At 46.2% G+C, this 16,701-nt stretch overlaps 1 protein-coding gene across 2 annotated transcripts in view; it reads left to right on the top strand.

The window, feature by feature from the left end:
• The window catches only part of svila (supervillin a), a 351,300-nt gene that overhangs the window by 197,803 nt on the left and 136,796 nt on the right, over positions 1–16,701 (top strand). Inside the window, exons 8-12 of one of the 2 annotated variants that reach the window (XM_078425650.1) lie at positions 4,860–5,732; positions 6,161–6,331; positions 9,801–9,835; positions 11,294–11,355; positions 12,411–12,559. In XM_078425650.1, coding sequence (XP_078281776.1) covers positions 4,860–5,732; positions 6,161–6,331; positions 9,801–9,835; positions 11,294–11,355; positions 12,411–12,559 — 1,290 coding nt within the window. The remainder of the gene's footprint in view (positions 1–4,859; positions 5,733–6,160; positions 6,332–9,800; positions 9,836–11,293; positions 11,356–12,410; positions 12,560–16,701) is intronic. The other variant, XM_078425640.1, reaches the window with a different exon arrangement.

Raw genomic sequence — 16,701 nt, 5'->3', positions numbered from 1 at the left:
CCGAATGGCCTCCTCCTGCACCTATTGTCTATTGTCTGTACGGAGTTTGCGCGTGGGCTTTCTCCGAGAACTTCGGTTTCCTCCCACACTCCAAAGACGTACAGGTTTGTAGGCTAATTGGCTTGGTATATAGGTAAAAATGTTCCTGGTGTAGGGCAGTGTTAATGTGTGGGGAGTCACTGGTCGGTGTGGGCTGAAGGGCCTGTTTCCGTGCAGTATCTCTAAACTAAACTAAACATCAGGCATGTGGGAGAATTTCTGGAGGCAGACACGCCCATTAGTGTACCTATTCCCAAATTGGTCTGTTTTCGAGAAGAAGAGAGATGTTTCAATGGTGTAAGACTTATGAACCTGTACATAGAGAGCCAAACATCATGATTGGAAAATGGTGCAATTAAACAAGGAAAGATTCATATGAATTGTAAATTTCTGTTTGGAATTTGGTAGGCCTGTTGGTCCGAAGGGCCTGTTTCTACGCTGTGACATTCGGGCAGCACGGCGGTAGAGTTGCTGCCTTACAGCGCCAGAGACCCGGGTTCCATCCTGACAACGGATGCTTGCCTTTACGGAGTTTGTACGTTCCCCCCGTGACCCACGTGTGTTTTCTCCGGATGCTCCGGTTTCCTCCCACACTCCAAAGTCTTACAGGCTTGCAGGTTAATTGGCTTGGTATAAATGTAAATTGTCAATTAGGATAGTATTAGTGTGCGGGGATCGCTGGTCGATGTGGGCCGAAGGGCCTGTTTCTGCGCTGTATCTCTAAATTAAACTAAACTAAGGTCCTTTGACTGTAACGAGTAAAGTTGGGGAGACATCAAAGTATTTAGAACTGTTATCTTTGATACCAGTTCTGAGGAAGGGTCTCGACCTAAAATCACACCCGTTCCTTCTCTCCAGAGATGCTGTCTGTCCCGCTGAGTTGCTCTAACTCTTTGTGTCCATCTCTGATACCACAATCCCTTTGACTTGCTTCACAAAAATACAAATAATGCGATACTGAGAGCAATTCATGCTGAGTATTTTAAATAGAAGTAGTGGGGTCGCAATGTAAAAGCCAAGTCCACTTTGCGATGCGGGTTAATTGGCTAAAATTACTGATCCATAAAGACTTGAGCTGAATATTTCTGAAAAATATCTGATTAAACACAAGAGACTTGATTATCAGCCACCAACCTTAATGCTGTAGTTTTATACAGACCGAGCCTAATGCCAAATTTTGCAAAAAACTATTTTCTGGAGCCAATGGCTCTGTTATTTGGCTTCATTCTACATTTCTTTCCATAACTATTTTCAATCTTGTTTGTAGAATTCCCCAGCAAGTTATATTTTTCTCAGAAAGCCTCCCTTGCAAATTGCACCATTTTTCAGGTTGATGACCAGGAGTCTTGGTTTGCCACTGGAGTGTAGAGAGCATTACAGCACAAACGTTTATCCCAACAGGTCCATGTTCTGCCTGAGCCCGTTATTTTCCATCTACCCACAGTAATGATTATTTCTATCCTTTTTTAGTTTAGTTTAGTTTAGTTTAGAGATACAGCATGAAAATAGGCACTTCGGCCTAACAAGTCCGCACCGACCAGCAATTCCCGCACACTAACACACTATCCTACACACACACAAACTAGGAACAATTTTTACATTTTATACCAAGCCAATTAATCTACAAACCTTTGGAGTGTGGGAGGAAACCGAAGATCTCGGAGAAACCCCACGCAGGTCACGGGGAGAGCGTACAGACAAGCACCCATAGTCGGGATCGAACCCGGGTCTCTGGCGCTGTACGCGCTGTAAGGCAGCAACTCTACCGCTGCGCCACCGGGCCGCCCATCCTCTCGTCTTGCTGAATTTCCTTAGAAGCACAACGGCTATTTGGGCAGGAAGGTGGATTCAACGCACAAGTTCATCCCTGATCTTACAGCTCCCATTTTCAATGCACTTTATGAAGCTTCTGGAAAATCTAATGCTCGGAGCAAGATTTTAGTTTCACACATTCATGATCAAATCCCTTCTATTTCATCTCATAATGGAGGATACTATTCTGTCTAACATAAACTTTCACCACAACGTACACTGCTCATTTGACAAACTTGCAAAGAGTTGAACGATGTAATTTAATGAATATAACCAAATCCTTCTCAGAAGGGGAATAATGTTTAATTTGTGTAAAATTATGCAACTACCTAGAATTATCCTGATGTACTTGTTATGATGAAAACTGACCTGCAAGATGCCAGCTCTAGCCCACTTTGATTAACTCTGTTTCAAAGGACTAGGGCCAAATTTTGCAGCATTTGAAATATACCATTGTGGTAGAAAAAAATTGAAAATGCCTGGATGCATTGGAAGTGAATCCCAGCCTTCTCAGATGCACACTTCAATAGAGCAATAGCCACAGAGCTTTCTGTCAGAAATGTGCATGTAATGGGCAATGCATCGCAGGGCGGCACAGTGGCGCAGCAGTAGAGTTGCTGCCTTACAGCAAATTCAACGTTGGAGACCCGGGTTCCATCCTGACTACGGGTGCTGTCTGTACGGAGTTTGTACGTTGGTAAATGTAAAAATTGTCCCTAGTGGGTGTAGAATAGTGTTAGTGTGTGGGGATCGCTGGTCGGCATGGACCCGGTGGGCCTAAAGGGCCTGTTTCCGCGTTGTATCTCTACACTAAACTAAACTAAACACAATAACACAATATTATCCCTTCTGCTCATGGACGTGCTGAGTACTCCAGCACTTTGTCTCATTTTCTATATTTTAAACGTGTTTTCTATCAAAAAATTATTTTTTGTGCATCTGCATGCATTTCAAGTCAAGTCAAGTTTATTTGTCACATACATATACAAGATGTGCAGTGAAATGAAAGTGGCAACGCCTGCAGATTGTGCTAAACTACTAAACAGGATAGAAAAAGAATTTGAACACAAAAATTAAATTAATACAGTAAATTAAATTAGTCCCTGGTGATATGAGAGTTAACAGTCCTGATGGCCTGTGGGAAGAAACTCCGTCTCATCCTCTCCGTTTTCACAGCGTGACAGCGGAGGCGTTTGCCTGACCGTAGCAGCTGGAACAGTCCTTTGCTGGGGTGGTAGGGGTCCCTCATAATGTTGCTGGCTCTCGATCTACATCTATTCCTTGCATACCTCCAAAATAAATTGAACATGCAACCTTTCACTTTTAAAGCCTGCGCAAAAATGGAACAAAAGTTATGTTGGTAAATGTGTCGCAAAATTATCAATGAATTGTTAGTTGAAAAATCAAGCTCTACATGGTATAGTTTAGTGCAGTAAATTGATTAGCTCGCTGGTGTGTAGGTCAAATCAATTTTGCTCCTTTACCTTCCTGCCACATGTTGCCCCAATTCCAATCCCTTTGTCAAAAACAAAATGCTATTCAGTTGTGTTGAGGTATTGCATTTTTGTAGCAATGAATGTTAAAAATCACTTGAGCTTAGTTTAGTTTTGAGATACAGGCCCTTCGGCCTACCGAGTCAGCGCCGACCAGCGATCCCCGCACATTAACACAAGCCTACACACACTAGGGACAATTTACACTTACACCAAGTATACAAACCTAAGCCAATTAACCTACAAACCTGCACGTCTTTTGAGTGTGAGAGGAAACCGAAGATCTCGGAGAAAACCCATGCAGGTTACGGGGAGAACGTACAAACTCCGAACAGACAGCACCCGTAGTCGGGATCGAACCCGGGTCTCTGGCGCTGCAAGGCAGCAACTCTACCACTGCGCCACCATGCCGCTGTAATTTTGGTTTGATGTTCAACTCTTTTGAAGTTTCCAGCAAAGATTCTCCGTAACCCAATTAACAACCTGTGTACGAAGGTAGACACAAAATGCTGGCGTAACTCAGCGGGTCAGGCAGCATCTCTGGAGAGAAGGAATGGGTGACGTTTTGGGTCGGGACCCTTCTTCAGACTGAGGGGTCGAGGGAAAGGGAAACGAGAGGTGCATTTTGTGTCTATCCTCTGTTTAAACTTGCAGTCCTTTCCTGCACATAAAAACCACTGTACATTGGATACGGCTTCATTGATCCAGTAAAGCAGTGTGTGTGTGAGTCATGTGAAACATTTTCACTGATATTTATTTGTGAAAGGGCAATACAATACAGTGAGAAGAGATGGAAGGAGATGAGTTCCAAAGATGAGCCATTTTAAGCCTAGAAACCAGAAATCTTAACATTTTATCTTAAAATCTTAACATTTACCGTTGTATGTTTTGGAATGGGTATGGTTGAAGAAAACTCCTTTTGAGGGTTGAAGCACACACATCTTGACAGACGTTAACGATAACATTGGCACTGCAGGAAAACCTCATTCTTAAAATGCATGCGTTGTTCAATTTTAACCCCAAAATTCCTTTCAAAATTCCTTAACTGACTCGCTCCACGCGCACAGATTGGGGGAAAATAACGCAAACTTCAATGTTTTCAACTCTTAAAAAGTGTCTTTTGGCTCATCGCGCAGCACGCCAAACAAAAGATTTTTGTAAAATAGTGGAATGGGGAAATCTGATGCAACTACGATTTGTGAAGAAGATCCTTGCTAACATTTCCCCTTGAGGTTGGCCATCACCTGTTATTCACAGGGGGTTTACTTAAAGGCATAGGAATCTGGGATTCAGGTGATATCTTTGTTATAGGGTCTCTTGTGCCCTCCTGTTAAATCAACAAATATATTTTTTTTTAAATATGCGCTCCCTCTTTTTGCCCGTAAAGTTCTATTTGACATTTTTGCTATTTTTGTTTGGAGTCTTTGGTTTTTAAGGGTGAGCTGGAATAAATAAAGGGGACTGTTCTTTTTTTTTTTAAATTATAAATGAGTGGTTTCCTCCTTTTCTCTCAAGAGTAAAAGTTAGAGAAAGAAAGTTGAAGGAGGAAGGGATTCGGAGCAGCCCTGATGTAGTCAAAGAAGTCACTCCAGGAAGACCTCAACAAATGCCAGCCCGTTACATTTCCCTGGCGCCAGACCCTCCAACCGCTCACACACTTAGTAAACCTAGTCCAGTCCACCAGCCGATCTTTGTTCAGTCAACTCATCCCATAGGTAGTGCCAACGCGATGACCAGCAGAATTGGCCATCTTGTGCCGGGCAGCATTGGCGTTTCAGCGAGAACGGACGAGGCAGACGTCATGGAGTTTGGAGGTTCTGTTCACCGCTCCGACCCAACGCCGGGCGGGCCGGTCGGCACTCGAGACTTGCTGAAAAGCCGCAAAGCAGTTTTACCGTCCCAGGTTCGCAAGCGAGAAAAGGTTCTCGAGGACGCCGTCCCCGACACCCGAGTAGTACGTTCGCAGTGGTGCGCGGGAAGAAAAGACGAAAAGACGGCTTTTCACAAACCTCCTTTCCACAAGCCCATCAGCGTCGCGCCAGAGCTGCCCGACAAGCCCACCCAATCCCACCCTCCACCCTTTTCCAAAGACTGGAGTAGACCTCTCGACGCCACTCAGAGGAGTGAGAAAGCCCTGTACGTTCAGAAATGGTCGGCGTTGAATTCGCATGCGGACGTTGAAAGAGGAATGGCTCCGCTCAGGAGTGCGCCCATTGAGAAGCACGACTCGGCGGGACTGGGTGCGGAGGTTCCACACGGCGAAGGACTTCAGAGCGTCAACGGCGACGAGCTCGGTGGCGACGCTAGTAGTGTTGACACGAGGGTGTCTGTTGCCAGACTACGAAGTGCCTTTCTGGAGACGGCCAACACCAGCAGAAACCAGGACCTGTAGGTGGTACTTTGAATGCCGATTTATCTCTTCATTTTCATTTATTTATTTATTTATTTATTGCTTCGACATTTGCGCACTTGCACTGATACCGGTTTAGAAGTTGAATTTGCAAGAAATACTTAATCTTTAGCTTGCAACCATTTTAAAAATTTTTTAAAAGAAATATAGTCATCCAAAAAGTTAATATTGCACTTTGCTTGTTGCCGGCTGTGCAAATTGTAATACATGTTGGGTTGCTGCGTGTGTTAACTACCATGCATGGTTTAAGCATGTGGTGTGATGCTATCACTTAAGGGAGTATCATTGTGGGGCTCTTTTATAATTTTCCTTTTTCTCTCTCTCTCTTTCCTTTCCCTTGGTTGCTCTCTTTTGTTTGTCCTGCCTCTCTCTTCTCTCCTGTGCATTTTCTTTCCTGCGCTTAAAGCGAAGGGAATGGTGGCTTAACGACGTCGGGTCTTGATTTGGCCGCTCCCACTGATGTGGAGAAGGTTCATCGTAGGCCGAGGCGTTACATTTCCTACGGTGAGAATAGGAAGACCTCTGAGAGGTTTAGAACGCAGCCTATAACGACAATGGAGCGCCAGGAGACAGCTAGGTAGGCCGGTGTGTGCGTGTACATTCTCATGAGTATTTCCAGATTTTTGTCTTTGGTGCCCGGTAATGTCTGTTCATGAGATTTATTGTGTGTATGCTTCCTAGCCACCATATAAGTTTGGGACCTGGCTGCAGTCTAATTTACCGTGCCTTGATTCATGTGAAATATATAATAAAGAGTGTTGTGCAGAAATATTCAGTATTACAGTGCACAACTTGATCGATTCTTTCGGTCCGAAATTGCGTCTTTTTTTAATTTGGCTAAGTTTTTGTCCAGTTTCCAAAGAGTGGTAAAATTGCAAAACTGAAAATATTCTAGGCGGGACCACTTCTAACGATCAGCGATCAATTAAAACATTTGGGAAATCATTGACTTCTCAGGGACAGTCAGCATGGCTTTATGTAGGGAGGTCATGTCTTATTAGGGGTTGCCAACTATCTCACTCCCAAATAAGGGACAAAGTGACGTCACCGCCCCATGTGACCTCACCCAGCGAGCGGCCACGTATTCCGCTATGCAACCTCCGTTTGGCGGCACCCAGGCCTCTGGACCTGCAGTGTCCGGGCCTGCAGTGTCCGGGCCTGCAGTGCCCGGGCCTGCAGTGTCCGGGCCTGCAGTGTCCGGGCCTGCAGTGTCCGGGCCTGCAGTGCCCGGGCCTGCAGTGTCCGTCCGGGCCTGCAGTGTCCGTCCGGGCCTGCAGTGTCCGGGCCTGCAGTGTCCGGGCCTGCAGCGTCCGGGCCTGCAGCGTCCTGGCCTGCAGCCCCCCCCCCGGGCCTAATACGGGACAAGGGCGGTCCCGTACAGGACAAACCAATTTAGCCCAATATACGGGATGTCCCGGCTAATACGGGACAGTTGGCAGCCCTATGTCTTATAAACTTGAGTTTGGTGAGGAGGTGATAAAGATGATTAATGTGTGTAGAGTAGTGGATGCATTTTACATGGAACACATGTAGTACAGCTAAACCAGTCGAATGATCCGGGATAGACCGATCGAGAAGATTAAGACACAGGATCCATCAAGACTTGGTAAATTGGATTCCCAATTGGCTTGGCCACAGAAGGCAGAGGGATGTGCTGGGAAGGTGCTATTCTGATTGGAGGTCTTTGGCGACTATCAATGCTGATATTTATGGTATTTTCGAGTGGGAGATGACCGGTTGGTGGAGTTATGGATAGCGAGAAAGATTGTCGAGGACCACAGCAGGGTGTAGATTAGTTGGAAACATGGGCAGGAAAATGGCAGATGAAGTTCAGTTAGTACAAATGTGAGCCACTGCACTTTTGGAGGTTAAATGTAAGAGGGAAGTATGCAGCAAATAGCCGGGCCCTAACAAGCATTGAGATACCATGGGATCTTGGGGTGCAAGTCCATTGCTCCCTTAAAGTGGTAACGCAAGTAGATAGGGTGGTAAAGTAGGCATGTGGTATATTTTCCTTTATTGGTCAGAGCTTTAAGCATAAATGATGCAATGTCATACTTTAGTCAGTGGGCGGTGAATCTGTGGAATTCTCTGCCGCAGAAGGCTGTGGAGGCCAAGTCGGTGGACATTTTTAAGGCACAGATAGATAGATTCTTGATTAGTGCGGGTGTCAGAGGTTAAGGGGAGAAAGGCAGGAGAATGGGGTTAGGAGGGAGTGATGGGTCAGCCATGATTGCATGGCGGAGTAGACCTGATGGGCCGAATGGCCTAATTCTACTCCTATCCCTTATGACCTTATGCTGTAGTTGTATGAAACGATGGTTAGGCCGCAGTGTTTGGAGTGTATTGTGGAGTTCGGCTCTCCATTTTACTGAAAGGAATATAGACATTTTGGAGGGGATGGGGGAAAAAAGTGCAACGGGGCGGTCCCTGGATTAGAGGCCACCAGCTATGAGGAGAGGTTGGTCACACCTCTAGCCTCTAAGCGACTAGGCTTGTATACACTGGAATTTAGAAGGATGAGAGGAGATCTTATCAAAAAGTATAAGATTATTAAGGGGTTGGACACGTTAGAGGCAGGAAACATGTTCCCAATGTTGGGGGAGTCCAGAACAAGGGGCCACAGTTTAAGAATAAGGGGCAGGCCATTTAGAACGGAGATGAGGAAAAACTTTTTCAGTCAGAGAGTTGTGAATCCGTAGAAATTCTCTGCCTCAGAAGGCAGTGGAGGCCAATTCTCTGAATGCATTCAAGAGAGAGCTAGATAGAGCTCTTAAGGATAGCGGAGTCAGGGGGTATGGGGGGATGGCAGGAACGGGGTGCTGATTGAGAATGATCAGCCATGATCACATTGAATGGCGGTGCTGGCTCGAAGGGCCGAATGGCCTCCTCCTGCACCTATTGTCTACTGTCTATAAGCCTGGATTAGAGGGCAGCAGCTATGAGGAGATGATGGACAAGCCTTGATTAGAGGGCACCAGCTATAAGGAGAGGTGGGTCAAGCCTGGATTAGAGGGCACCAGCTATGAGGAGAGGTGGGTCAAGCCTGGATTAGAGGGCACCAGCTATGAGGAGAGGTGGGTCAAGCCTGGATTAGAGGGCACCAGCTATGAGGAGAGGATGGACAAGCCTGGATTGCTTTCTCCGTAGCTTCGGAGGCTGAGGAGTGACCAGCTAGAATGGCGTGATGACAAGAAGCATAGATTGGGTGGATTGTCAGCCTTTCCCGTCGGATGGATATGTCAAATACTGGAGGCAAGGATTTAAGCTGAAAGGGAGAAAGTTTGAGGAAGGTGTAGGGAGGAACTGCAGGTACATCGAAAATAGACACAAAATGCTGGAGTAACTCAGCGGGACAGGCGGCAGACGAAATGGGTGACGTTTGGAGTCGAGACCCTTCGTCCGAAGAAGGGTGTCAACCCGAAATGTCATCCATTGCTTCTTTCCAGTGATGCTGCCTGTCCCGTTGAGTTACTTCAGCATTTTGTGTCTACCTTCGAAGGAGGTTTGTGAGACAAATGTTTGTTGGTAGGCACCTGGAAAGTGTTGCCAGGGGAGCTGGTGGATGCAAATACAACATTTGAAAGGCATTTGGACAGGTCCCTAAAGAAGGAAAGTGATGAAACAATATTGGGCGTGTGCAGGAAAATGGGATTAGATTAAATTGGCATCATGGTCAGCACATTGGAAGGGCTTGTTCCTCCACTGTAAATACTGCTCCTGTCGTGTGGTATTGGTAACGCCAACAACTTTAATTAATTGGAGATGATGTGAAGTTACATAGAAACATAGAAAATGGGTGCAGGAGGAGGCCATCTGGCCCTTCTTGTCAGTGGAACTTTAGTTAATAGCACATCACATCCAGGACACAGTATATGCAAGAGAAATCAATCGGAGTTTGTATTCACTGTTGCAAATTATTCAAGCATAAGCTGTTAATTTGGATATCAGCTTCTTTTTTTTCTGGCATGCTCTGCATCAGTGTTGGTGAGGGTGATAATTTTGGCTTGACTTTTACGAAGTAATTTGTTATCTTTCTCTTGTAGGCCAAATCTTATTGCACAAACGGAAAATACTGAAGGCAAGTATCGCTGTTTGTTACATATAGTATGAGAAAATAACTGTAGGTGCTGGTACAAATCGAAGGTATTTATTCACAAAATGCTGGAGTAACTCAGCAGGTCAGGCAGCATCTCAGGAGAGAAGGAATGGGCGATGTTTCGGGTCGAGACCCTTCTTCAGACTGGTGTCAGGTGGGCGGGACAAAGGAAGGATATAGGTGGAGACAGGAAGATAGAGGGAGATCTGGGAAGGAGGAGGGGAAGAGAGGGACAGAGGAACTATCTAAAGTTGGAAAAGTCAATGTTCATACCACTGGGCTGCAAGCTGCCCAGGCGAAATATGAGGTGCTGTTCCTCCAATTTCCGATGGGCCTCACTATGGCACTGGAGGAGGCCCATGACAGCAAACGCAGGCTCGGCGATCGCTTCGCTCAACACCTGCGCTCGGTCCGCATTGGCCAATCTGATCTCCCGGTGGCCGAGCACTTCAACTCCCCCTCCCATTCCCAGTCTGACCTTTCTGTCATGGGCCTCCTCCTGAGATGCTGCCTGACCTGCTGAGTTACTCCAGCATTTTGTGAATAAATACCTGCTGTTTGTTACATGGTGGCATGTCACAGTGAATGCGCATTAATAATATCAAGTTGGATGTTTTTAATGTTATATGCAAGTTGGATTCTGTGGACATGAGACATGCATGTTGAACACTGTTTCAAAATTGTGCATTCATTGTATGCCTTCAAATTACTGGTTTCTAAATTATTTATTTATCCACTGGACCCCGATTTTCTACCTGTTGTAATTGTAGAAACGATGGTCAGTCATTTATTTAATGAGGATTTAAGTTCAGTTTCATTTAGAAATACAGCGAGGAAGCAGGCCCCTTCGGCCCACCGAGTCCGCACCGACCGGCGATCCCCACACACTAGCACCACCCCACACACACACACGCACACACACACTAGGGACAACTTAACATTTACACCAAGCCAATTGGCCTACAAACCTGTACGTCTTTGGAGTGCGGGTGGAAACCGAAGAAACTCGGAGAAAACCCACGCAGGTCACGGGGGGAACGTACAAACTCCGTACAGGCAGCACCCGTAGTCAGGATCGAACCTGGGTCTCCTGCGCTGCAAGGCAGCAACTCTACCGCTGCACCGCCGAGCCGCTGAAAATTTAAAACCGTGTAAGCCAGTTGTCATTGAAGAAGAGCATTCCACTTCAGTCACCAGAACTCTGTTTCCGTTTACAGTAATATAAGCGTCACACCAAATAAGGCAGGGTAATGACTGAATTCAATTGGAAATTGATGAAATGTTTTGGTACGTAATTAAATGGGAGGGGGGGGGGGGGGAATTCTGTATCTTTATGGCGACGTATGTTTTTATATTTTTCCTTCTCAACACCGGGCAACTTTAAGAATCATATTTCTCAGTCCGCCCACTAAGACAATCTGCCTTTTTCTTTTGCAATAGACGAAGAGAAATTAGATGAACGAGCCAAGATGAGCGTGTCTGCAAAGAGGTCGCTTTTCCGTGTATGTATTTTGTTTTTTAATGGTGATAGTGTGTGCACAATACTGTGAGGAAACTTCTCTGATCTCATTTGTAGCATCTGGGGTTTTTTTTGTGCAATTTGTGAAGTTATGTCAATAAACAATAGACAATAGGTGCAGGAGGAGGCCATTCGGCCCTTCGAGCTAGCACCGCCATTCAATGTGATCATGGCTGATCATTCTCAGTCAGTACCCCGTTCCTGCCCTCTCCCCATACCCCCTGACTCCGCTATCCTTAAGAGCTCTATCCAGCTCTCTCTTGAATGCATTCAGAGAATTGGCCCCCACTGCCTTCTGAGGCAGAGAATTCCACAGATTGACAACTCTCTGACTGAAAAAGTTTTTCCTCGTCTCAGTTCTAAATGGCCTCTCCCTTATTCTTAAACTGTGGCCCCTTGTTCTGGACTCCCCCAACATTGGGAACATGTTTCCTGCCTCTAACGTGTCCAACCCCTTAATAATCTTATACGTTTCGATAAGATCTCCTCTCATCCTTCTAAATTCCAGTGTATACAAGCCTAGTTGCTCCAGTCTTTCAACATATGACAGTCCCGCCATTCCGGGAATTAACCTAGTAAACCTACGCTGCACGCCCTCAATAGCAAGAATATCGTTCCTCAAATTTGGAGACCAAAATTTGTCATTTGTTTTTGTGCTTCAAAACTTCCTTTTCAAAGTTTCAACGGCCAACTCATTTGTTTTCAAGCCACATTTTTGCGTTGTTCCTCGACTCATAGAAACATAGAAACATAGAAAATAGGTGCAGGAGTAGGCCATTCGGCCCTTCGAGCCTGCACCGCCATTCAATATGATCATGGCTGATCATCCAGCTCAGTAACCCGTACCTGCCTTCTCTCCATACCCCCTGATCCCTTTAGCAAAAAGGGCCACATCTAACTCCCTCTTAAATATAGCCAATGAACTGGCCCCAACTGCCTTCTGTGGCAGAGAATTCCACAGACTCACCACTGACTTGCATGAGTTTAGTATCCCTTTGGTGAACGTAGAGATGTTAAAGTATAATTTTTTGGTGATAGGAATTGGAAAAATCAACCAAGGCGATGGAGACGTCTCTGGCTCCCAAACCTCGGTCGAGGAACTCTGCGGTGGAAAGACGATTACGTCGCACGCAAGATCGTTCTCGCACTCAGCCCGTCACAACTGAAGAGGTTGTCATCGCGTCCAGGTACCTGAAAGCCCATCGGAAACTTTTTATTTGATTACCACTAAATGCATGCGCCCCTTTCACCCCTTGGTGGCTCATTACAAGTGGAAATCCAGTTTATACCAAGGGCAGCTCGCATTGTCTCCTGATACAGCGATTGGAATTTGCCTGAGGGAAGGAACTGCAGATGCTGGTTTACACCGAAGATAGACGCAAAATGCTGGGGTAACTCAGCGGGGCAGGCCGCATCTCTGGAGAGAAGGAATGGGTGACGTTTCGGGTCTAGACCCTCCTTCGGACTGAGAATCAGGGGAGAGGGAGACGCAGAGATATCGAAACATAGAAAATAGGTGCAGGAGGAGGCCATTCGAACCAGCACTGCCATTCATTGTGATCATGGCAGACCATCCACAATCAGTAACCTGTGCCCAACTTCTCCCCATATCCCTTGATTCCACTAGCCCCCCCCCCCCCCCCCCCCAGAGCTCTATCTAACTCTCTCTTAAATTCATCCAGTGATTTGTCCAGAGATATGGAAGAGTGAGGTGTGAAAACGAGACATCAAAGGGAACGAAGCTCAAGGAAGCTCAAGGAACGTGTAGAATCGTAGAAATGTAGAATAGATCATTGTTGGCTGGGGGAAGCACACAAGGATAAAATTCAATCAGGATGACAGTCAGACTAGTCGGAGAACTAGGATGGGGGAGGGATGGAGAGAGAGGGAAAGCAAGCTTTACTTGAAGTGAGAGTAGTCAATGTTCATACCGCTGGGGTGTAAGCTACCCAAGCGAAATATGAGGTGCTGTTCCTCCAATTTGCCTCACTGTGACACTGGAGAATTTACTGTTTATATAGTTAGTCTGGTCTGATAATAATTAGGGATTCAAGGTAATTGCGAATCAAAAAGATTGAAAAAGCAAGCATTGTCTGATTTTTATACTGAATCAGCAATCAGGCCATTTTGACTTCCTCCAAAGACACAAGAATTGTCAAGGTTGTTTATTGAAACAAATGTTCAGTCACACTCTCCAGTTGTTTCTGTGGTACAATAGACAGGAGTAGGCCATTCGGCCCTTCGAGCCAGCACCACCATTCAATGTGATCATGGCTGATCATCCACAATCAGTACCCCGTTCATGCCTTCTCCCCATACCCCCTGACTCCGCTATCATTAAGAGGTCTATCTAGCTCTCTCTTGAAAGCATCCAGAGAATCGGCCTCCACTGTCTTCTGAGGCAGAGAATTCCACAGATTCACAACTCTCTGGGTGAAAAAGTTTTTCCTCATCTCCGTTCTAAATGGCCTACCCCTTATTCTTAAACTGTGGCCCCTGGCTCTGCACTCCCCCAACATTGGGAACATGTTTCCTGCCTCTAGCGTGTCCAATCCCTTAATAATCTTACGTGCTTCAATAAGAATCCCTCTCATCCTTCTAAATTCCAGTGTATACAAGCCCAGTCGCTCCAGTCTTTCAACATACGACAGTCCAGCCATCCCTGGAATTAACCCAGTGAACCTACACTGTGCTCCCTCAATAGCAAGAATGTCCTTCCTCAAATTTGGTATGTGCAGGCCATTTTGAAAACAAAGTACAGATTTAAAGAGGGGTCTCGACCCGAAATTTCTCTAGAAATTCTGCTTGTCCTGCTGAGTTACTCCAGCTTTTTGTCTTATCTACAGATTTAGTTGTTCCTTTCTTGTGACCACTTGCCCTTCCCGTGGAAAGACTGAACAAGGGAATGAAGTAATGCAAGCAGATGTTGTAGTTTGTTAATTGTGGTTGCATCGCCTGTTGCCACCCAAATTACGGCAAGTTGCTGTTAACAGTTTCATGGTTCAGATTTGAGATAATCGATTGAGTTATGAGGACTTTATTGCTGACGGGCTGAGGAGCTGCGGATGGATGGACACAAAACGCTGGAGAAACTCAGCGGGACAGGCGGCATCTCTGGAGAGAAGGAATGGGTGACGTCTTGGGTCGAGGTGCTTCTTCAGACTGAGAGTCAGAGGAGGGGGAGAGGAAGGATATTCTTGCTATTGAGGGCGTGCAGCGTAGGGTTACCAGGTTAATTCCCGGAATGGCGGGACAGTCATATGTTGAAAGACTGGAGCGACTAGGCTTGTATACACTGGAATTTAGAAGGATGAGAGGAGATCTTATCGAAACGTATCAGATTATTAAGGGGTTGGACACGTTAGAGGCAGGAAACATGTTCCCAATGTTGGGGGAGTCCAGAACAAGGGGTCACAGTTTAAGAATAAGGGGTAGGCCATTTAGAACGGAGATGAGGAAGAACTTTTTCAGTCAGAGAGTTGTGAATCTGTGGAATTCTCTGCCTCAGAAGGCAGTGGAGGCCAATTCTCTGAATGCATTCAAGAGAGAGCTAGATAGAGCTCTTAAGGATAGCGGAGTCAGGGGGTATGGGGAGAAGGCAGGAACGGGGTACTGATTGTGAATGATCAGCCGTGATCACATTGAATGGCGGTGCTGGCTCGAAGGGGCCGAATGGCCTCCACCTACACCTATTGTCTATTGAGTCACAGAGATAAGGAAGTGTAAGGCACGAAAGCAAGACATCAAAGGGGATGGGGTTCAAGGCAAAAGTTTTTTTCCTTCAAGGAGAGATCAAGGATCCAGCGCAAGTGGGAGTTTTAGTGTGTGTAGCAACCGGAAGATCACGTAGGCCGAGGCGGACTGAGCGGAGGTGTTCAGCGAAACGACCGCCGAGCCTGCGCTTGGTCTCGCCGATGTACCGGAGTCTACACCACACCACACCAGCTGCCTGTCCTGCTGAGTTACTCCAGCGTTTTGTGTCTATCTTTGGTGTAGCCCTGGTCCATTCTCCTCACTATCAATGACGCTGCCCATTTCCATGTCATCTGCAAACTCGCTCATGAAACCACTTATCCTTGGTACACACAAAATGTGTAGGAAGGAACTTGTAGGATTACAACCTGAGGAGGTTCTGTAACTTGAGCCCATTCTGCGGACTTGCTTCAATAGACAATAGGTGCAGGAGGAAGTTATTCGGCCCTTCGAGCCAGCACCACCATTCAATGTGATCATGGCTGATCATTCTCAATCAGTACCCCGTTCCTGCCTTCTCCCCATACCCCCTGACTCCGCTATCCTTAAGAGCTCTATCTAGCTCTCTCTTGAATGCATTCAGAGAACTGGCCTCCACTGCCTTCTGAGGCAGAGAATTCCACAGATTCACAACTCTCTGACTGAAAAGGTTTTTCCTCATCTCAGTTCTAAATGGCCTACCCCTTATTCTTAAACTGTGGCCCCTGGTTCTAGACTCCCCCAACACTGGGAACATGTTTCCTGCCTCTAACGTGTCCAACCCCTTAATTATCTTATATGTTTCAATAAGATCCCCTCTCATCCTTCTAAATTCCAGTGTACACAAGCCTAGTCGCTCCAGTCTTTCAACATACGACAGTCCCGCCATTCCGGGAATTAACCTAGTAAACCTACTCTGCACGTCCTCAATAGCAAGAATATCCTTCCTCAAATTTGGAGACCAAAACTGCACACAGTACTCCAGGTGCGGTCTCACTAGGGCCCTGTACAACTGCAGAAGGACCTCTTTGCTCCTATACCCAACTCCTCTTGTTATGAAGGCCAACATTCCATTGGCTTTCTTCACTGCCTGCTGTACCTGCATGCTTCCTTTCAGTGACTGATGCACTAGGACACCCAGATCTCGTTGTACGTCCCCTTTTCCTAACTTGACACCATTCAGATAGCAATCTGCCTTCCTATTCTTACCACCAAAGTGGATAACCTCACACTTATCCACATTAAACTGCATCTGCCATGCATCCGCCCACTCACACAGCCTGTCCAAGTCACCCTGCAACCTCACAGCAACTTCCTCACAGTTCACACTACCATCCAGCTTTGTATCATCTGTAAATTTGCTAATGTTACTTTTAATCCCTTCATCCAAGTCATTAATGTATATTGTAAATAGCTGCGGTCCCAGCACCGAGCCTTGCGGTACCCCACTAGTCACTGCCTGCCATTCTGAAAGGGACCCATTTATCCCCACTCTTTGCTTACTGTCTGCCAACCAATTTTCTATCCATGTCAGTACCCCACCCCCAATACCATGTGCTCTAATTTTGCCCATTAATCTCCTATGTGTGACCTTGTC

The sequence above is a fragment of the Rhinoraja longicauda genome, chromosome 2, assembly GCF_053455715.1.
Source record: "Rhinoraja longicauda isolate Sanriku21f chromosome 2, sRhiLon1.1, whole genome shotgun sequence".
NCBI lineage: Eukaryota > Metazoa > Chordata > Chondrichthyes > Rajiformes > Arhynchobatidae > Rhinoraja > Rhinoraja longicauda.
The sequence above is the reverse complement of the archived record's forward strand: the minus strand, read 5'-3'. Positions and strand labels throughout refer to the sequence as shown.